This window comes from Molossus molossus, unplaced genomic scaffold, assembly GCF_014108415.1.
Source record: "Molossus molossus isolate mMolMol1 unplaced genomic scaffold, mMolMol1.p scaffold_m16_p_20, whole genome shotgun sequence".
NCBI lineage: Eukaryota > Metazoa > Chordata > Mammalia > Chiroptera > Molossidae > Molossus > Molossus molossus.
Window position 1 is genome coordinate 30,166,903 of NW_023425356.1, and position 22,178 is coordinate 30,189,080.

The 22,178-nt window shown below is 53.4% G+C and overlaps 1 protein-coding gene across 2 annotated transcripts in view; it reads left to right on the forward strand.

The window, feature by feature from the left end:
* Positions 1-22,178, forward strand: part of SOX13 (SRY-box transcription factor 13) — a 47,279-nt gene that overhangs the window by 19,732 nt on the left and 5,369 nt on the right. The window contains exons 2-9 of one of the 2 annotated variants that reach the window (XM_036273368.1): positions 12,960-13,158; positions 14,264-14,375; positions 14,462-14,548; positions 18,376-18,548; positions 18,973-19,041; positions 19,429-19,543; positions 21,765-21,850; positions 21,981-22,143. In XM_036273368.1, the coding sequence (XP_036129261.1) occupies positions 12,961-13,158; positions 14,264-14,375; positions 14,462-14,548; positions 18,376-18,548; positions 18,973-19,041; positions 19,429-19,543; positions 21,765-21,850; positions 21,981-22,143 (1,003 nt within the window). In that variant the 5' untranslated portion in view covers position 12,960. The remainder of the gene's footprint in view (positions 1-12,959; positions 13,159-14,263; positions 14,376-14,461; positions 14,549-18,375; positions 18,549-18,972; positions 19,042-19,428; positions 19,544-21,764; positions 21,851-21,980; positions 22,144-22,178) is intronic. The other variant, XM_036273369.1, reaches the window with a different exon arrangement.

The following is a 22,178-nucleotide window of genomic DNA, read 5'->3' on the forward strand; positions in this document are numbered from 1 at the left end:
TTTATAACGACGTCTCATCATTGAGTAGTGCCACGGAGCAGTCAGTCTTAGAGGCCCCGGAGACCATGTGGTGTGTTCTGTGGGGAAACTCTGACCAGTAAAGGCACCAGCAATAGAAAATGGATCTATCAAGTGAATCTTAGGGCAGAGTCCCTGTGAACTGGCAAGGCTGCTTATTTCCCTCCTCCTCGCCCAGGTGGCCCCCATCCCGTCACTCCCTCTATTAGCTCAGACCTTCTGTTTGGATCGTTGTCAATATGTCCTCCCCAGATGCTGAGGACACCAGGAGTAAACCTCAAGAGAAGCCCAGAGCAGGATAACTCGCCCACGGTTGTTTGCAAGTCAGGTGCACACCTGTTCTGGAACCAGGTGTCAGCCCAGTGCTTTCCTTGAAACACCCCCGAGAAGGACATTTGAAGAAGGAATTTCTGGGAAAGCTGAGGAACTGATTTTAAAGGAAGACCAAATCTTCCTCTATCGCCATCTTCCTGCCGGGAGAACCCGGTGCCTCCCTGCTGAGGGATCCTAAATACACCTTGTTTCTGGGAGGCAGGCGGAAGCCTTTAATGATTCCTAGAGGGAGGCTTCCAGGGGAAGGCCTTCTAGCTGGTGGGGCAGGTCTGGCACTGTCTGGCTCTGGCCTTTTCTAGACGCTTCAATTAGCGATGTTAATTACGGCTTTGGGAGCGCAGCCTGCTCTCTCCCTGATGCCCGTCTGACGTTCGCGCCGGTCTGGGAGGCGGTGTTTACGCTCTCCCCTCTGTGCATGGCAAGATATAAGGTGCTGAGACAGTACGAGTCACCGGTACGAGTCACCGGCAGTTTCCTGTTCTCCATCCTTGCTTTCCTCGTGGTAAATGTGCATAACAAAATTTACGACTCAAGTCGTTTCCAAGTGTACTGCTGGTGACATTAACTACATCCATATATTGTGGGCCCATCTCCACCATCCACCTGCAGAACTTTGGGTCATCCCAGACTGACACTCTGTAACCTCTATTGTACTTTCTGACTCTGTGAATTGAAACTATTCCAAGTACCTCTTAAACGTGGGATCCTGAAATATCAGCCCTCTTGCGTCCGGCCCATTTTCCTTGGCACGGTGTTCTCGAGGTTCATCGTGTTGTACCGCCTGTCACAGCTGCCTTCCTCTCTAAGGCTAATTCATATTCCATTATACATATCTGTGGACAGATCTTTCTTCACGACCCTGCTTTCCATTCCTTTGGGTATACACCCAGAGGTAGAATCTCTGGATTGTATAATTTTTCCATGTTTAATTCTTTGAAGAGCTGCCACATTGTTGTCCACAGAGACTGTCCCGTTTTACATTCCGACTAGCAATTGTCCACATTCTTGCCAAGACTTCTTTTGTTTATAATCGCTATTGTAGTGGGTGTCAAGTAGTATCTCATGGTGGTCCTCCATCTTTCTAAGGGGAAGTCAAGGCCCTGGGACATGCTGAGACAGGCCCTCCCCGTTGCAGAAGCAGTTAGACCGGGGGCCCCAGCTTCCGGGCTCTCTCCCAGCCTCCACACTCCCCTCTCCACTCCCCAGTCCGTCAGTGGGAGGCAGGTGAGGTCCTTCTGCTGCCTTGCTCTGTCCGCGGACTATCGTGGCCCTTCCTCTCTATCTGTCCCAGGTGCAGAATGGCCATGACTAGACTCTCAGTGGTTCTCAACCTTCCTAATGCCGCGACCCTTTAATACAGTTCCTCACGCTGTATGTGGGCGGACCCGCCTGGAGACAGAGGAGCGGTGTCTCGGTTCCTAAGACCATCGGAGGTAGGTGTTTTCCGATGGTCTTGGGCGACCCCTGTGAAAGCGTCGTTCGACCCTCAGAGGTGTTGCGACCCACAGGATGAGAACCGCTGCGTGACTAGAGGCAGCTAGGGGCAGAGGAAGAGGTTTCAGGCACATTATAAGGTTTCATGAGTTGACCATTTCAACTGTGGGCATCAGTAAAGTAAATTCTGATGTAGCCGTGGTGGAAGATCGGCAACCATTACACATGGCTTTATAAGAATGTTTAATAATTTCCAATTTTTGCCCGGCCAGTGTGGCTCAGTGGCTGAGCTTCGACCCATGCATCAAGAAGTCGCTGGTTCAATTCCCGGTCAGGGCACAAGCCCAGGTTGTGGGCCCGATCCCCAGTGGGCAGCATGCAGGAGGCGGCCAATCAGTGTTCTTTCTCATCAATGTTTCTATTTCTCTCTCCCTCTCTCTGTAAAAATCAGTAAAGAAAAAAAATTCCAGCCCTGGCCAGTTTGGCTCAGCGGTTAGAGCGTCGGCCTGCGGTCTGGAGAGACCCGGGTTCGGTTCCCGCTAAGGGCACGTACTTCGGTTGCAGTTTGTCCCCGGCCCTGGTTGGTCGTGCGGGTGGCAGCCACTCGATGTGTCCCTTCACGTCGATGTTTCTCTCTCTCTCACTCTTCCTCTCTTTCCCTCCCACTCTATCTGTACAAAAATGGAAAAATATCCTCGGGTGAGGATAAAAAAAAAAAATTCCAATTTTAGTGACGTGAGAACTTCCCTTATATTCTATTAAATGGGGGCGGGGGGGGGTATAAAAACTTGCTTCTGAGCTCAGTGACGAAAAAGAAAACTACGCATGAAGAAAAGACTTGGGGGTCTGCCAAACCGTTATCAGCGGCCTCCTCGGGGCTGATGGGAAATGGGCGGCCTGCTCATTTTCTATTCTTCTTTATGTTGTTGTAAGTTTTGCCGATTTTCTACAATGAGCACACATTCCTTTTATATTTAGGAAAAAATTGGTAAGAAAATAAGGGTGACTGCAGCCATTCATTGAGCCATGTGTGTGTGGCAGGGTTTACACAGCACAGGGCTCTGCTCAGTGCTGTGGAGTCAGGCAGGAATGAGAAGCCAAGGGAGCAGGAGTGGAAGTGTGGGGACAGGTGGCAGGGGGGATGTCCAGGAAATAGAGAACTGATAACTAAAGGAGGTCAGGGGCAGGGCAGACCTGCGGAACCATGCCCCTGGTTCGCTGGGAAGATACTGTATTAGGGCCCTGGCTTTGAGTCCTTTTATCTCTGCTGGTGGTGTGGGTAGGTGCACTGACCCCTACCTCCTTGACCTGGTCTCCTGGTGTGGCTGGCAGGACTGGGGCTTGCAGCCCGTGAAACCAGGGCTTTTTTTGGCTTCAAGTTTGCCTTTGACTTATTTTGCATCAACTGAACACACACCTGCTGGGGTCCCTTGACCCCCATCATGCTAGCTGCAGTGGCCCAACAGAGGTCGGGGGTTGGGGGCAGCCAATTCGGTTTCCAGGAATGACTTTCCGTGGTTCTTGGGACGTCAGTATAGTCTAGTGCTTGAAAGTAGGGACTTAACAGCCAGTCTCTGGGCTCGGTTCTTAGTCACTACTCACTGGACGTGACCTCAGGCGATTGCTTAACCTCCTCATCGGTAAAACAGAGATGATGACAGTAACTGTATCTCAGGGCTGTTGAGAGAATTAAAAGAGCTAATTCCTACAGATGGCACTTAGCATAGTGTGTGCTCTGCTCCTGTTGTCTGGGTGCGAGGTAGATTCTGACTCCGGACGGCTTGGGCGGCGGTCACTTCTGTGCCTGGGTTTCTCCGTCTGTAAAATGGAGATAATAATACCCTCTACCTCAGATGATTATTATGAAGATTAAATAAATGAATGTAAGTAAAAGTGATTCAAACAGTGCTTGGTCCCAAGTGAACTCTCAGTAAATATTACCTGTGGCCAGAGGGAGTCTTTAGCATTACACACCAGAGTGACCACCAATTGTTAGTGACTGGCATCTGCCAACTCATCGGATTGTCCCAAGAGTCCCATCTAATTGATTAGTGCCCATTTCTCGTTAAATACTTTGGGTGTAGTTATCATCATCATCATCATCATCATTAGCATTGTGGGCTCCGGATATTAAGATCCTTCCCCAAATCACACCTCATTCCACCCCTTTGCCAGAGCTGGCTCTTTTCTTGCTTGGGGTGGTCCAACTTCAGTTTGCATAGGGTAATGGTGCTGGCAGATCGGGTCCCAAGCAGACTGGGCTGTAGGCTGCCTGCTTTGGGAGTAGTATGCTGAGCATTTTGGTTGCGCTCAGAGTCTATGATACTGCTCTCCTCCCCTTGCTTCCCTGCCCTTTTGAAAAGGAGTTCAAGCCAAGAAAAAACAAAACCCATAAATAAAGGGGACCATGAAAATAAAAAGAAAGAAAAGATCTTGCTTTTGCGGCAGGCCTGGCTGTCGATGGGGCAGATAATGGGAGAGGAAGCGCGGCTTTGCAGAGAGAAAGAACGGAACACTTTGTTCGCCGGAGGAATGAATGCCGCCTGAGCCCAGCAGCTGCACCCGGCTTTCCGATGAGTGAGCGCGTCTGGGGGAGATGCTGGTGATTAGGCGCACACAGGCACAGGAGGCGGCCCACCCAGAACCCCTGCGGTGGGGAGGGGAGGTCAAGGGGGAGGCAGCAGACCTGAGTGGGATGCCCAAAGGTGAGGCTGGTGCACCCAGGTCCAGCCCCTGGGGTTCTGCCACCATGACCACAGGGCTGCTGGTCACCTTGTTTCTCCATTGTCTTCTCAAGCGGCGGAGCTAGATGCTTGAACCCCCTCGGAAGCCCCCCGGCCTTATCTGGAGGTTGTCTTAGGTGCAGCCTCAGGCTGAAGTGGATGTGCTGATTATTTGCATGCTGACCCTCTGGTGCAAGGCTGTGCTCCTGTCAACACCACCCGGTGGCCTTCTTGGAGACCAGCATTTCCCGACTCATCTTTCTGTCTTGTACCCTTCACCTGTCTTGATTGCTGACCCATTCCCTTGTCCCTGCAGTGGGTGGCTGAGGCAGGAAGAGAGAGAGAAACTAGCGGGGGAGGAATCAGACACCTTTGTGAGCCCCCAGGGACCCCAGGATGCTGTGCGGAAGATGCCCACTTTGCGAGGGGGCTGTTGGCTCACGGATGTATGGAGACTGATACTTAAAACGCCTTTAAGAAAGGTCCTCAAAACATAGCACATAGCAAAGGGTCCTTGGAAGCACAGTCATTCAATCATTCATTCAGGCGCTGCAGTACGATGTGCCAGTCTACTGTGTGCCAGGCACTGTGCTAAGCATTTTATATACAATACTTACTGTAAGAATCCGTGGTGTCGAGGTGAAGTCTCAAGTATTCACTGGGCTCCTACTTAGAGCAGTGTGGAATTGGGTGACTCCTCACTTCTCCAGGCTTCACCCTCCAACTGCAGATTATGATGATGATGCCCGTTACAGATGTGCACGAGGCTGTGTGCCAGTCACCGGCCTTTGCCTGTATGATATTGTTTCTTCCCTACAACCACGCGATTGGGTACCTTTCGGCAGTCCCGCCTGTGATGAAGGGGTAGGCTTAGGGAGTAAGGTGGCCTGTCCATGCTGCTGGTGAGAGGGTGTGGGGATGGAAACAACCACGCATGCCTGCAGGGCCTCCATGCCACTCTAGACCGCGACCTCATCCAGCCCGGTTCGCGTGCCTTCCCCTCGCTCGTCATCCCTCCAGCCTCCGCAGGGGGTGCGCCGGGGTTAACAGAACATGGTGCCCTTTGGGCTCCGGAGGAGATGCTGGAGCTGAGGGGGCTCATGAGTTCATCAGCCGGGAAGGGAGGGCACACGGGCTGGGCCAGGTAAGCATGGCCCTGAGCGTGTGGGGTTTCCCCGGCAGATTCTGATTCTTTCAGCCAGTCTGCTCCCTGTGGGGCCTGGCTTGGTGTAGGCACCTGCCCAGGAGATTCCAGGATGATTGGGAACAGTGACAGAAACATCCAGACAACCGACACAGGATTGTGAGACAGGGTAAAGAGAGGGAGACCTACGGGGCGGAAGGAGAAGAAAGGGGGCCACCTGCCCGCTGTGGGGATCAGAGGGGCCTTCCCAAAGTGTGGTGGAGAGGGTTCAGGGAGCAAATATCACATTCAATCCTCCGAACAACTTTTCAAGGTAGTTATTATTTGGTTCGTTTTAGAGTTGGAGAAATGGACAGTCCCCCGTGTTCACACAGGTGGTCTGTGGTGGAGCCCGGCTTCAAACCCAGGTCTGGGTGACAACAAAGCCCGTTTTTCTTTTAGCTGCCAGGATGCCTCCCAGCAATGCCGGAGGGTCCTACCCTCCTGCCTGCCCCCCGGACCTCGGGGGGTGGGAGAAAGAGAGGCCCTTTGCTGCTTTGGGTCTCTCTCCCCCTTTCCTTCCCTGAACATATATTCTGCACCCAGTTCTTTAACTACATATTATCTTCTAATCACAAAGTAGGCACTGGACTTTCATTTGCTCGTGGAGAAACTAAGGTTTGGAGAGGTGCGTCTTTTCTGTAAGTTCCCACAGTGGCCCTGGTTTCTCTGGACGACTTCTTCCTTGGCCATGACTCAAGTTGAAAACAACTTGAACCCTGTAACCAGTGAGGACAGAGGCAGATCTGTCTCTGCTGGACCGGATCCCATTATCCGAGGCAGAGGGAGAGTGAGGCCTAGGTTCTGATGCCACTGTGGCCTGGGCCAGGACAGCCCAGGGACTGGGAGTGTTGGCTGTGGCCCCCTCCTGAGCTGGGCCAGACCAGATGGGCACATGCCCTGGGCCTACCGAGGCTGGAGAGGGTGAGGGGCCTCTCAGGAAAGCTTTGTCCGGAGTCTGCAGCCAGCCCAGCCCCCAGCTCCGAGTAAACATCAGAGATAGGATCGGGCGGAGCCAGGAAGGGTGGCAGGGTGCGGCCTGGGAGAAGAATGGCAGGATGTGGCACCGGGGCACCGTTCTGGGCACCCACACCTCGGGCTATTGTTCAGGGCTGCCTGAGGCTCTCGGCTCCCTGGAGCTTTGAGAGGAAGTGCCATTCCCCTGGGACTCAGGCCCTGCCCCACCCCTTCAGTGTGGACCTCTCCCTGGCAATGCCCTTGGCACCACCCACTCAGGGCCAGCTTGGGACTGGGAGCCTGCAGTAGGGGGACTTGGTGTGTGCCCAGTGGGGAGGTGTAGTCATCAGGAGGGTCTGCCTGTCTGTTCAGGCTGTCTTCCTGTACCCTGGGTCTGAGTCACCCTCATGCTTCGATGACGGGAATTTATCTCTGTCTTTATCTGCATCTAGATTGGGGTGGGGTGGGGGGGGCGTCAGGAAGGGCTGAGTGAAAACTCCTTTGATTCTAGTCCAGCTGGGCTGCTCGTTGGCTGATTGGGAGAGGAAGTGGCTGGTGATTTGTTTGGGGTAGAAAGGGGGCTCAGTGTGTGCACCTGTGGGTGGGTGGGCTGGCAGCGGGTTGGTGGTGGGGAGGAGAACAAGGAGACTGGCCCGTGTAGTGCTCTGAGCCACGGGCCCTCCTGGAGGGCAGGCTCCTCGGTGCCTTGTCCTAGGCGCTGGGTTGGGGCCCTGGGGCCTCTCCGGCACCAGCTCAGAGAGACTCAAGGTTCTGCAGCATCAAGGGTGAGGATGGCTGGAGCCCTGTCCCCTTAGGGGCTTTTACCTGTGATGCTCAGGTGAGATCAAGCCAAGGAGAAGGAAGGCGCAGAAGCCTCGGGGTGGGTTCCAGGGAAGGGAAGAGGGTAGAGAGCAGGGGTGCTGTTCACGTCCTTGCTGGTTAGGGTTCTCTGACTCTCTGGTTCTGAAGCAGCACTGCCCCACAAAGCTGTGTGGACTTGACCTCGCTGGGCCTCGGTTTCTCCATTTATAAAACACTGAGTGAATCTGGGCAAGAGGGAGGAGACCAGGTACACAGGAGCACTTCCACCAGAGTGGGTGGTCGAGGGAGTGTCCTGGGATCTTGTGGCGTCTGACCAGGACCCGGGTGGGACCTGGGCAGTCCAGTGGGCAGTCCAGTAACTTACATCTCCTGTGTGCCAACAGTCCTTGGGCTCCTGGGTGGCTGGGGAGGGGTATGTGTGGTTGCTGAGCTTAAAGCCTCCCGTGAAACCATGTGGATAGTTGAATCATGGAGCATGCTTGGTAAGGAAGGGGTAAAGGCATTTGAGGGTTTTTTTTAGTCTCTGGGAAGAAAAAGTAACTTTAGGGAAGGCTCCAACAGAATTTTTAAATCTGAAAGGTATGGAAAATGTTTTTCCCTGTCCCAAGGTAAAAACAAAAGGAAATGGTTTTGCTTTGCTGCTGGGAGATTTAGGTCACGCATAGGAAGATCGAGATGCAAGGAGAAGGCAGCTGAGGATAAAGGTGTGGGAGGTGTGGGTGTGGGAAATAAGCCTCAGAGCAGCATCTGTCTAGTAATGAGGCTAATTGTAGCTGTCACCTGTGATCATCCAGGTCTACCTTGTGTTACGGTGCTAAGCTACATTATCCTTTCTGATCGCTGCACAAATATTTATTGAGCGCCTACAATGCTCCAGGCTCTGTGCTAGATTCCGGGGCCACAGTGATGAGCAAAACCAGGTATTTTCCACAGTGCCCTGAGCGGGGTTGGGTGGGTTCTCGGGCTACTGGATGAGTCAGAAATACATTAAGCACGTAAAGCTATTATTACCAACTATGGTAAGTACTTTGAACGCCAAGTTCAGGGTGCCCTGAGAATGTAAAAACAGGCATATATTATAGGGTCTGGAGTGTTAGTGGAAGGTTCATCCCTTTATATATATATTTTTTAATCTTCATCCGAGGACATTTTTCCATTTTTTGGTCATATAGAGTGGGAAGGAGAGAGAGAGAGAGAGAGAGAGAGAGAGAGAAACATCAATGTGAAAGGGACACATCGAGTGGCTGCCTCCCACATGACCCAACCAGGGCTGGGGACAAACTGCAACTGAGGTATGTGCCCTCAGCGGACACCGAATCCGGGTCTCTCTGCACTGCAGGCCGACGCTGTAACCGCTGAGCCAAACCAGCCAGGGCCATATTGGGTTTTTAAATTTTCATTTTACTGAGGAGGAAACGGGGGTTCAGAGAAGTTAAGACAGCTGCTCAAAGTTGCACAGCAATTAATTGGGCAGAATTGGGTTTCAGATGGTTTCAGATGGACACAGGTCTGTCTGATCCCAGAGGCTTTTCTCTCAACCACTTGACTCTAGGAGTATCCTGGGCTCTATGACAACTTCATGGATGTTTACCCTGTATTATTGAATCTTCGTGGACACCTGTGCAGTAGGGATCATTATACCCAATATAAGGTTGAGATGACAGAGATTTAGAGGTTAATTAACTTGCCCCAGGTCACACAAGTTAGCTGGTGATAGGGCAGGAATTTGAACCCAGGTTGTTGAACCCAAAAGCCAGTGAGTTTTTCACTCGATTCCATTGACACCTCCGCACCCGCACCCCGGGCACCTTCGCTTTACAGACAAGACTGGAGTTGGAGCATCCTGTACGGGGACCCTCTGCCGCAGGGACGGAGCCGGGCTGTATGTCAGTCCGTACCCTCCACCTCCTTGTCCTTCTCCATGTAGTTTCCCATGTGACGTATGCTCTGTGCCCAGAAAGAGCTGTGATGTTTGGGTGCCAGAGCCTGGTTCCCATGTTCCTCGGAGAGACTTTCACCTCCGTGGGCCTCAGGCTGTGAACGGGCAGGAAGCCTCTTCTTGAGCAGGCCTGTGCTCGGGGGGACAGAAGGAGGAAAAGAGGTGCTGGAGGACCCTCTTCCCAAAAGGTGAGACCAAGGAGGTGGTTTCTAGGAGTGCCCCCGGCCTGCGCCGTTGCTTCCCCACCAGCGGATGGGCGCAGAGAGGACCAGCCGAGAGCCAGTGCCTGAGCCAGACGCGAGTCCGAGCCTGCGGGATAAAGGGCCGTGGTCTGGGGCAGCAGGCTCTGGCAGGGTGCTTTGCTGGGCACCACGCCCTGGTGAACAGATTGACACCTCCCAGTCATCTTGGCTGGTCACCAGAAGCCATTTTGTTAGCAGGCGCTGGGCCAGAGGCCAGGGTGAGCCATCGGGAGGTCCAGGAGACCGGCTCCCTAACGTAAAGATAGTCCGCAGTGCCCCGTGGAGGACTCGGGGGGGGGGGGGGGGGGAGACGTGGGTAGAAACGGCCCCAGGGAGAGGAAGGACATGAAGCACCACCCACGGAAATATAATACGAGCCACATGCGTCACTTTACGTTTTCTAGTAGCTGCGAGAAGGGTGGGAAGGAACAGGTCAATGAATTTTAACAAGGTGTGTTGTTTAACCCAATGTTTACAAAATCGTGTACATCCAAACTGTCATCAATAACCAGTTATTTGCAGGTGATTTTGCATTCTAATTCTTGAAGATCCCGGTGTATTTCACACCGAGCCCATTCCCACTGGGACTGGGCAGTTACCGTCCTCAGCAGCCTCGTGTGGCCCGTGGCTGTCCACGGGTTAGTTCGGAGACTCACCTCCTCTGCCTCCACCTTCAGCTAAGGGATGGACAGGTGCTCGCACCCGGCCGTGGGGAGAGGGCAGCCCAGTTCCACCCCGGCCTCAGGCCTTGGACCTCTCATCTCACCACGCGCACGGCTGCGGGGTTTCTGGGCCGCGTGGGAAGAAAGGCTCTGAGGTAGGGGCTGGAAAGCCACGACGTTGGGACGGAAAGGAGAAGTGCCCTTTGGACTCAAGTCCGGAAAAAGGAGGCGGCGGCCTGCCTGCGCCAAGGCCAGGGGGCAGTGGGTGTGGGACCGGGCGGCGTGGAGCCTGCAGGATCAGAAGCCCAGAGGCCCGCATTGTTCGCCTGTCACACTTCCTTTGGCTTTATTGCCTTTGTCCAACACCCTATTGTCTGGTTTCCTTTTGTCCCCCTTTCAGCACTGCTGCCTTTTATTTCCCAGCCTGCCTGGTTGTTTTCATTTCTTTTGTCTGAAGTTCCTGAGAGGAAGGTTTTATTTTCAGCGGTTTGATTAATTCACAGCTTGAGCCGGGGTTTGTTTGTTATGTAATTGCTGCCCTCAGCTTCAGGATAATACCCCTCCTCAACTCCCTCCTCCCCCACTCTGGCCCGCCTGCTTGGGCCTGGCTCTGCACCCCTCCCTGTGCCCGGATGGGCTGTGCCGCCCACTTCCTGGATGCTCTCCAGGTTCCGGGGAGGACACCCAGAGCTGGACCCCAAAGCCCTGGTGAGCTGGGTTGGGGTCTCTTCTTTTCTCCTGGGCTGACGTTCCCAGGGTCAAACCTGCCCCTCCTCGCCCCGCCGTGCCCAGTCCTGGGTCCCACACCAGTCCCCAGGGCACCCTGCCCTTCGGAAGTGGCAGGAGGGTCTAGGCTGATCTGTAGGATGGCATCCAGTCAAACATCTCATTCAACTGGGATGCTTTTTCACGTGTTCAGGGTGTTGTATGGCACACTGTCCTTTATTACAGGTTCTAAGGAACACTTAGTTGTGCGGAGTTGATGTACTATACAAATACAGTGCACCTGCGATTTAAGGGCTGTTTTACTACGTCTGATTTTTGCCTTATACTCCCTTCTAAAAAATGAATGCCTATGTTACCAAAAAAAAATTTTTTTTTTAATTTTATTAAACAATGTTTCTCAAACCAGAATGTTTCAGAATCACCTGGAGGCCTTGTTAAAACAGATCCCTGGCCCCACCCACAGAGATTCTGGTTTGTGAGGAACTCAGGACTCAGGCCCTGCTGAGGCTGTTTCCTTGTGCTGCGTCCCAGCCAGCTGTGGGTTAACAGACACCACATAGGTGCTCACTGCCGCCTGCTAGTGTTCCAGACACCGTACAGATAACAGTTCACAGCCTCTTTTACAGATGAGGCAACCGAGGTGTGGAGAGGTTCAGGAACTCACTCAAGGTTGCTCAGCAGCTAGTTGAGTGTCCAAGGCAAGACCCATGCATACTCGATGGAACCTGCTGGGTGACCCCCCTGGCCTCACCTCAGTGACCTTGGAGGATGAGCAGGGGCACTCTGGGGATCTGCCTCTGGCCCTGAGCCTGGCATGCTCAGTGGAAGCCACTCCCCAGGACCCTGTGATGGCTTTGCTACTCTATAGCTGTGACTGGTGGGAGACCGCGATGGGAGCAGTGGGTTCAGAGGCTGCTTGAACCAGGGGTTGCAAATGCCTCCTGGGGCCTTTGCTCAGTGACAGACTCCAGCTACATATAAGAAAAGGTTTTCCTTAAAGCCACTCATCTGCTGCTCAGCCTGTTTATTTTCCCCCTTTTCATAGATGCATGGATACACGAAACAGTTCTGTTTTATCTTGCCTCTACTATAAGAAAAACAAAGAATACACGCATTGTGATTGTGTAGGGCAGCTGATACTTGGTTTCCCTCTTGGGGAGTGGTAAAGAGCGGTGGGGAATAAGGCAGACTGGCCTGTGCGTCAGGGGAACCTCATTTCCAGCCAAGTATTGCCACAGACCAACTTCAGGAGACGTTCAAATCTAGATTTTTATGTGATACTTCTTGATTTTAAAATTTTGGTAACTAATTACAAATAGGTGTACACACAAACATACACAGACACACATACTTGTATAACCTTGGCTTTATTGGGCTGAGAAACAGCCACTGAACACTCTCTGGCCTTCTTAGATGGACCCATCGGGCTGCTAGTCTCGGCCCTGGAGCAGCCAGGGAGCACCGAGGTTGAGCCCAATCTTCTCTGCAGCTTCCTATTTAAACACAAGACAGAAGAGCCCTGGCCAGTTTGGCTCAGCGGTTAGAGCGTCAGCCCGCGGACCAGAGAGTCCTGGGTTCGGTTACTGCTAAGGGCAGGTACCTCAGTTGCCGTTTGTCCCTGGCCCCGGTTGGGGTCGTGTGGGTGGCAGCCGGTCGATGTGTCTCTCTCATGGCGATGTTTCTCTGCCCCACCCCACCCTCCCGCTCTATCTGAAGATAAATGCAAAAATGTTGTCGTGGGGTGAGAATAAAAAAAATAAATAAATTTTAAAAAAGACAGAAGAATCTTTTATGATCTTTCACTGTAGGTCCCCAGCGGGAGCCTCCATCTCGGATGAGTTCGCCTGTCTGGGGCGGGCGGGGGAGGGTGGAGTTGCGGTCTCCAGGCTCCGCTCATTCACGCTTCCCCTCCGCCCTCAGGATGTCCATGAGGAGCCCCGGCTCTGCCCAGCTGGCCCCGGATGGCGGCGGCACCATGGTGAACTGTGCTGTCAAGTCAGAAGGAAAGAAGGAGCCCTGCCACGAGGCCCCCCAGGGCACAGCTGCCACAGCTGAACCCCAGCCCGGAGACCCAGCCCGAGCCCCCCAGGACGGTGCTGACCCCCAAGCTCTAGCCCAGGTGCCCAGCGCTTTCCTGGGGGCTCCTGGATCAGTGTCCCCAGCTTGCCAGTGTCCCCACCACCTCCGTGTACCACTCCTGACCTCTTTAGTCCAGGCAGGCACCCATCCCCTAGCTGGGCAGAGGGGCAGCAGAACTGGTCATCTCTGGGGCAAGACTTAGGTGGATGGAGAGGTGCTGCCAAGTCCATTTGGGCCACCTGTCCGAGGGGACATGGACTCTCCAGCACTCACTCACCTGACATTAGCCCTCACCCATGTGACCAGTCCTTACCCCAAGGACTAGTTGGAAACATAGGATACCTACACTCAAAGTTTTGCTTAGAAGTAATCTACCAGCTTTTTCATCTGAGTTAAGAAAATTAGTCATGTTACTGAAGCCAGAGTTACATTTAGGACACTACAATTCCTCATCTTTCAAATGAAGGAGCTGAACTACACGGGAGGATTCTCTGCTCTTAAAAATTCTAGGGTTCCATGTAAGCGATGTTAAAAGGAAATCTCCAGCTAAAAGCCACATGGGAAGAAAATAGGATTCTGGGCAGGGGTCCGGACTGGAGGAGTGTCTGGGAGCAATTTAGTGGGTTAGGAGGTTGTGTGGTGATCAAGGAAGACTTCCTGGAGGAGTAGGGCCTCCAGCTGAATCTTAAAGAATGGAGATGAAGTGGATGAGAAGAGGGGAGAAGTGGGGTGGGAGTCCTTGGAGTAACCAGCCTGGCCGGGGTGGTGTATATACAAGGGCATAGCCATTAACAGCAGGCTTTGGGCCCCTGACTCGGCAGTGCAAACTCACCCACAGGCATTAACTCCCTGATTCCAGCAGTCCTGTGACAGGGATGGTATGAGTATTTCCATTTTCAGCAAAGGGGAAGTCACATTCAGAGAAGTTCAGGGACTCGTGAGACCAAGCACCTTGTGAGTCACTGAGCCCGGGCTGAGCCAGGTCTCTTATCTTTAGACCTTTTATTCTTTTTAGTGTATCAGGCAAAGTTAAGGAAGGCGGGGAGGGAGGACCCCACGGTGCACACCTCCGGGGTGCCCAGCCCCTGCTGCAGCCTGCCCTCCCTCCCCTGGAGGTGACAGTGACATTTCAGTGTGTCTTACAGGATTGCAGCTCACCAGAGAGCAATGGGTCCCCAGAACCCAAGAGACCTGGAGGATCCGAGGCTGCTTCTGGAAGCCAGGAGAAGCTGGACTTCAACCGAAATTTAAAAGAAGGTAAGATGTCTGCCCTAGTTAGAGGCAGGAGCCTGGGCTGGGGCGGTGTTAGGACAGCCGGTCCTTATCCCTTTGGTATCTTCCAGTCATGCCCGCCATCGAGAAGCTGCTGTCCAGTGACTGGAAGGAGAGGTTTCTGGGAAGAAGCTCTGTGGAAACTAAAGATGTCAAAGGTGAAGGCCATGAGGGTGAACAGGGGAGGGATGTCTGAACCCCTGTCCCTTAGCCTGGCCACGCAGGCTAGGCCTACAGGGCAATTCTTGGGGCTCTCTGTGCCCTTAGACCTGGGCTCCTGCCTCCCTTCGGGCCAGTGCACCCCTCACCTGGGGACCAAGCATTAGGTCTGGCTTTCCCCACGTGAGGGAGGCCTGGCGGGAATCAAATCTCATGGATATGGGTTTGGGCTCTTATCAGGGACCCTTGTGACCCAGGCACATCATGATTGCCCCTTTTTTGGATCTGACTACAAAATGATTCTGCCCAGCCGGTGTGGCTCAGTGGATTGAGCGCTGTCCCATGGACCAAGAGGTCCCAGTTCGATTCCCAGTCAGGGCACATGCCTGGGTTGTGGGCTCCATCCCCAGTTTGGGACGTGTAGGAGGCAGCCAATCGATGTTTCTCTCTCACATTGATGTTCCTATCTCTCTCCCCCTCCCTTTCTCTTTAAAAAAATCAATAAAAATATTTAAAATAATAATAATAATAATAATAAATAAAATGATCCAAACATTCCCTTTCACTTTTGACAATTAATTCTTGGCCACAGGAGGACTAAGTGAATTAAAGGGTCACTTCGTGGCTTCATTAGAGTGATAATTTTCCCAATGTGGTCGATCACACTCACAGAGGGCACTTTATTTATTTATTTATTTATTTATTTATTTATTTATTTATAAGAAAAAGTAACCAAATTTTAATACATGTATAGTATTACATACATGAAAGTCAGAGACTCCCTTCCCCCCATGCAGGAGAGGTTCGGAGACAGAAGGGAGCATGGATGTAGACACTACTCGGAGCTGGGGATGAGCTGAGGTTCCGTGGGGGCTTCAAAGAGTGTCATTGCAGGATGCTAAGAAGAACAGAGATTTAGTAAATAAAATTTTACCCTGTCCTGTAGGTGGGTCAAAAAGATGATCACTGACGATCTTTTATTATGGACAAGGCCCCTAATGCAGGTTTTTCTGGGTCGTTAAGGGGAGGGGCAGAAGTTTCTCTTGAGCCTGAGGCTACAGTTGCCTTTAGCTCAAAACAATCTGCACACCACTGAGGCACATCTTGGGGTGGCCATTCTGAGCCCCACAGTTCCTCCCTCAGAAACGTCCCTGGAAGCTTCACCTTCCAGAAGATGGCGGATGGACTGTTTTGTCATAAATCAGTCTTAGTCTTGAGAAGAATGAGATACATCTCATTTCTGGAGGCAGCGTTGCCAGTGGGCTCCCAGAGCTCAGCCACGGTGCCAGCAGTCAGGTGTTTAATCAGAGGCATCTACGGAAACAAAGGAAAACAAAGGCAATGATCGAAGCAAACGGATCTCGGTTCTGGGTTCCGAAGGCAGGCAGTCAAGAAGATTTCTGGATGTCTGTCCGAAGCATCTTGAGATGGAGGGAAGGCAGGCAGTGGCAGCCCCTGAGAGTCCCCTGGTTTCCAGTCTGAATGTCTGGGGATCTTTCTGCAGCGGCACCAGGATTGTCCACAGATGTGCCGTGGTTGTGACTTAGCTGACGTCTCTACCAGGCTGTCCCACTTCAGTTTCTGTGACCTTGGAAAAAGGGCAGTTTTCGTGCTGAATGATTCCAAATCCAACAGTGGGAAAATGAAAATGTTAGTTTGGAGGGTTGCAACCAAATATTTTAAGAAAACTGGAGAACTCAGGATCGAGTCCAGTTTATAGGTAGAAAAATTTGAAAACTCAAAGGACATTGAACAGCGTTGGAGTCTAATACCCATAAAGGTATATTACAGTTTGTATTGAAACAAATCTTTTAAAATCACCCCCATCTTTATCAGAGATAGCCACAGTAAGACTTGCGAAATAAGTCTAGTTTCAGTCAATGTGGCCTGATTATTTGTATAAGTCCAGCAAGAATAGTAATCGGCCACATAGGCTCATTTAAATCTGCTTTGCTGGAGTTTTGCATGAGGAATCTTCAGACTGGATTTAACAAGGCCTCTCAAGGCTTGAAAAGCCAAGGCAAGGACTTGCTGTCAGACGGTGCCTGCGATGCTGCAGGTTTGGGTGAGTTCTACACCTGCCGGGAAGAAGAACTCTTTACTCACCTGGTAATGCTGCCGGGAACCATGAAAGCAAGGTACCAGGACAGTATTTCCAAAGGTTTTTTTTTTAATATTTTTTTTTTTTAAAGAGGGAGAGGGGGAGAGAGATACTGATCGGCTGCCTCCTGCATCCCCCCCCCCCCCCCCCCCGCCCCAGGAATCAAAACCACAATTCAGGCATGTGCCTTGGCTGAGAATTGAACTGGCCACCTCTTGGTACGTGGGATGACGCTCAGTCCACTGAGCCACATCAACCAGGGCTCAAAGTTTTTTATTGGCTCCCATAAGTCAATGTTAATTCCTTAAAGCTGTCTGCTCCTATCTGAGTCTATGCCTCTCTCTCAAATATGACATTCCCATCAAAGCCTTAAAACCAGTTTCTAATTGTGTCCTGTTATAAAGGGAACAGATTCTTACTGAACTTATGCAAATAACTGTATTGCCATTAAAATAGTAACACTTGTTAAGAGTTTCCAAATTCTGGAGGGATCGGGTAGGGAGAAAAAAATAGAAATGTTTCAATATTGCTCACAAAGGTATAATTTACCAACTTGTTAAGTCATCGGTAGTTTAAGAGAAACAAGTTCCCTTTTATCTGGAAAACAAAAGATTTAAAACATCAGTAATCTCAGACAAGTCATAAAATCCATCAGTTCATTCATTCCTCGATGGTTAAACTTGTTCTGCTGGATTCCCGGTTTCTCTTGACCTTGCCTGATAAGCGAATGTGATCGGGTCAGCGATCATTCCAAGAAGTTCGCAAGGCCATCGATGTATGATTTGCTTAGTGAAGTGGGTGCCTCTGTCACAGAGTTCCCAGGCTCTCCCCCCACTTACTGTGTGAGAAGCCCAGAGGATGGGGGGCCTGGGCATCGGTATTTTCCAAAGGCTTCCTGAGTAATTCTGACACGAATGGACTGTGGCCTGCCTTCTGCATCTGATGTGAGCTAAATCCGAGGGCAGGGAAGCACTCACTGTTGCTGAGAACCATGTACTAGATCCTGGGCTAACCGTTTAAAAAAATTTTTTTTTCTTCTTTATTGATTTTAGAGAAAGAGGAAGGGAGAGGGAGATAGCAACATCATTGAGAGAGAACATCAATTGGCTCCTCCTGCTTGCCCCCCACTGGGGATCGGGCCCATAAGCTGGGCATGTGCCCTGTCCAGGAATCAAACTGGTGACCTCTTGGTGCATGGGTCGACGCTCAACCACGTAGCCACACTGGCCGGACTGGGCTAAAAGTTTTATAGCCCTTGTCCCTTTAACTCTGAAGTGATGATTAGTGCACTCATCTGTAGATTTTAAAAAGTCAAGTGCAGAGAAGTTAGAATCTTGCCCAGTAGCTCTCAGGCAGGGTGGGTTCAAAGGGGGATTTGACCCCGATCTGTCTTGTTCCAAAGCCTGAGCATGTCCCGCTTGGCCACTGCTGTGGGATGGTTGTGCACCCTGACCCTGCGGCACTGGGCACTTGAGGGTGTCCGAGGGGTGGGCAGGGCCGAGATGCCCTACTGTCAGCATTGCCAGTGGCTGGGGGTAGCACGTCGACGGCAGCTGGTTGTCAGCAAGATGAGGAGCCCCTCCAGGGCAAGGCTCGTGTCAATCATCTCTGTCATCAGCCTCTCACAGGCCTGAGACAGAGCAATTGCTCAATAAATATCAGATGGTGGACGGCTAGACAGAGGAACAAGCAAACATTCTCAATGGTGGCTTTCACCTGGAACAGGGACCCAGGAGAGCCTGGCAGAGAAGGAGCTCCAGCTTCTGGTCATGATCCACCAGCTGTCCACCCTGCGGGACCAGCTCCTGACGGCCCACTCGGAGCAGAAGAACATGGCTGCCATGCTCTTCGAGAAGCAGCAGCAGCAGATGGAGCTGGCCAGGCAGCAGCAGGAACAGGTAGGTCCGCTTGGTGTCTGGCTTTCTTTCCAGGGGAGAGGACTGTCAGGGCCTAGAGGGGAGCATCTTGAGGGCAGGCCTTGTCAGTGCATGCTGAGGCTGGGGCAGGTGGGGGCGGGAGCTCTTGGGGAGGGGTGTGTGGGCCAGGGCCAAAGGATTCCCACCTCTGGCTATTTGTAAGCCCTTTTCGGGGGTCTAGGGGTGGAGGGATGCTGAAGGGTCCTGCCCAACCTCCATCCCTGGCAGCTGAGGGAAGGTCGAGCTCCCAGTAAAAGGAGACTCAATTCTGAGGGTTGGCTGTCTTGTTTCTTGCCCCGCTCAGCCTCCTCTTGCAAGGCAGGGTGTAGCGGGGCCTAGAAGGCACTGGGAGGTGGGACCTAGGGCCGAAGCCCATGTCCCTTTTGCTTCCTCTTCCCTGTGCCAGATCGCTAAGCAGCAGCAACAGTTAATTCAGCAGCAGCACAAAATCAACCTCCTTCAGCAGCAGATCCAGGTGATAAGAGGGAAGGGCTGGGTGATGGGGGAGCTGGAGCCTGAGGGTTTGACACCTACCGGAGAGGTCTTGGGGTCACGGAGGGACAGGCAGAATCACTGAGGCAGACCCCCAAGGAGGGTGCTGATTCCTGCTTTATTCTCCTCCCCTGTCTGTCTGCCTCTGCTTTAAGGGAGAGGCCAGGAGTATCTTCCTCCCCAGCTGGGAATTGAGGGCAGGTAGACGGGCCCACGGAGGTGGCATGGGGTCAGATAGATCCCTTGGAAGACTGTTCCCACCCGAAGCCCTGTGCCTGTCAATCTTGAGTCTACTCTCTGCCCAGGGCGGACCACAGCTGGGTAGCCCTTGGGGCCTCCAGGGACTGACACAGAGTGTCTTTGCTCTCAGCAGGTTAACATGCCTTATGTCATGATCCCAGCCTTTCCCCCAAGCCACCAACCTCTACCTGTCACCCCTGAGTCCCAGCTGGCTTTGCCCATCCAGCCAATCCCTTGCAAACCAGGTGAGTGGGGAAGGGGCGGTCCCTGCGGTAAGGGAAGGAGGCCCGGAGACACTCATTCATTCATCTGCAGTTTGGCCTCTCTGGGCCTCGGACTGGGGTCTGTCCAGTGGAGGAATGATCCCTTGTTTCCAAATGTCAGGGGGAGAATGAAAACTAGCGCAGCAAAAACCATCAAGCGCTCTCCACATTCCGCCGATCTGGGTCGGTTCTCCTCATTCCTGGGGTGTTTACTGTGCCAGAATGTTACTATTTTGAACGTTAACTGAGATGTATACATCTCATTTATACACTCATACTTCTGTTCTGCCCTGACCACTGAAACTCCGCGAACTGAGCACCGACCGCAGGATGTCGGGTGGCCGTGGGGTGATGGAACGTGGACTCTGAGCTCAAGGCGTTGACAGTCTGGGGAGGGAGGAATAAGTATGCCAACAACCAGGGCATCTGGGACGGTTTCTTGAGGAGGTGGCGCTTGGCTCGGTCCTGGGAGGGTGGACCTGTGAGGGTGGAGCTGGGAGCTCAGGGTCCAGGCACTGGAGGGGCGGTCAGGCAGAGGCCCTGGAACCTGAGGCCCACCTGGTGAGGAGAGCGCACGGCAGGTGCGGAACCGTGGCTGGGGTGGCCGTGGACTGAGCGGGGGCTTGGGCTTTACCGTGTAGGCTGGGGCGTGCTGGAACCTGCGTAGAGCACGCTCGCCATGCTGGCTGTGGGCAGTAGACGATGGAGGGCTGTGGAGGTGATTCTAGCAAGAGGGGTGACAGCCGGAACGAGGGCAGTGACTGTGGGACACAGGCAGAGATAGAATTATTAGGCCACGATCATGGATTCCGTGTGAGTGGTCATGGGGGATAGGGTGGAAGTCCTGCCTACAGTGGCCCCAGGAGCGAGAGTAGCTGTTAAGTCGGTTCTTCTGCCCCACCCTCCCAGTTCCTCCCAGTTCCAGGGGAAGTCCAGCCAGCGAGTCCCTGCAGGTCCACCATCACGCCTGAGGGCCAGGGGCACAGTTCATGGGTCAGCCCCACTGGAGGGCAGGTTCCAGTGGGGGTCGTGGGGGAGGGGGAGGGTCAAGGGGGGAGGATAGGGCAACAGCATAAATCATGACAGTTCCAGGTGAGCATGGGGCAGAGCCACGGGGCAGAGGAGAGCAGGGGCCTGGTCAGGGGAGGGGCCGCACCCGTTCTGGACAAGGGAGGCATGGAGTCCACTGGAAGACCTGGATGGGCCCTGCTTCGCCTGCTCCAGAATTCCAGTAAGCAGGGGCCTGCAGGCTGCCAGGTGCCCCTTCCCGAAGCGAGTGAGTAGTCCCAGCTCATGTGCCTTCGAGGGTGCCCCGTTGCCCGTAGCATGGAGTCCATACTCCAGAGCGAAGCCTGCGCAGGCCTCGGCCCACTCGCCCATCCTGTGCCAGTCTTCATTCCCGTGTCTTGCTTTCACACCCCACCGTTCCGTCTCCCTGCCCACCCGCCAGCAGTAGCTCCCGCTCGGCTGCCCCAGGAAGCCTGCTCCAGTCCTCCCTCTGGAACAGAGTTCTCTCGAATGCTGTCTGCTCAGCCCATATTACATGGCTGTGTGGTTAGTGATTTGTAGACATGGCTCTCTCTCCAGCTGAACTGTCAGCTCCTAGATTCTGGGCCTGGAGGAGACTGAGACAGGCGAGGAAGAAGAGAGAGCTGTGCAGGAGGGAGAGGGTAGGCTGTGGGGTCTAAAGGACCCGGGTTCCACTGTCGGTGCTCCCATTGATTAACCGTGTGGACAACCCATTTAACTCCTCCAGCTCTCTGTAAAAGGGAATGATGTGTTATATCCCACACAGTAAGGATTATTGTGAGATAATGCACAGGCCACACAGTGGGTAGCTGCTTCTGTGCCTGCGCATAGTGTCTGTGAAGTGAGTAGCTGGTGTCCCTGCTCTCATTTCACACTCGGTTTGGAACTCCAGGCTGATGGTTTGGAACTCCAGGCTCGGGGCCGGGCCAGGGCCGGGCAAGGGCCGGGCGGGCCGGCGGGCCGGCGGGCGGCAGTGCCGGCGGAGTGCAGAGCAGCGGTGGGGAGAGCGCAGGAGGTCCTTGGCAGCACTTTGGGGCCGGGGTGGGTGGTGGTTGGGAGCAAGCTGGGCCAGCTCCGAGCCCCGGTCCACTTTGTGCTGCGGGGACCTCGTCAAGCAGGATGTCTGCCGTTCTGTGCTCATCCAGGACTTTTCCCCTTGCCGCCTTTTCCACAGTGGAGTACCCGCTCCAGCTGCTGCACAGCCCCCCAGCCCCAGCTGTAAAGAGGCCCGGGGCCCTGGCCGCCCACCATCCCCTGCAGGTACTGTTCCGCCCACTTCCTGGCTGGAAAGGCTGGCTGCCGCCTTGTCTGTTCTGGGTATGCCTCCCCCTGTCTCTCTGGGGGGGCCCCCACGGGTGTGTCTCACCCTCTGCCTCTGGGTCTCCTCTAGGAGCCCTCCCAGCCCCTGAACCTCACAGCCAAGCCCAAGGCCCCTGAGCTGCCCAATACCTCCAGCTCCCCCAGCCTGAAGATAAGCAACTGTGGACCCCGGCCCCCCAGCCATGGGGCTCCCACACGGGACCTGCAGTCTAGCCCCCCGAGCCTGCCTTTGGGTAAGCCTTCCACCTCCTGCACCCTTCCCTCGCCC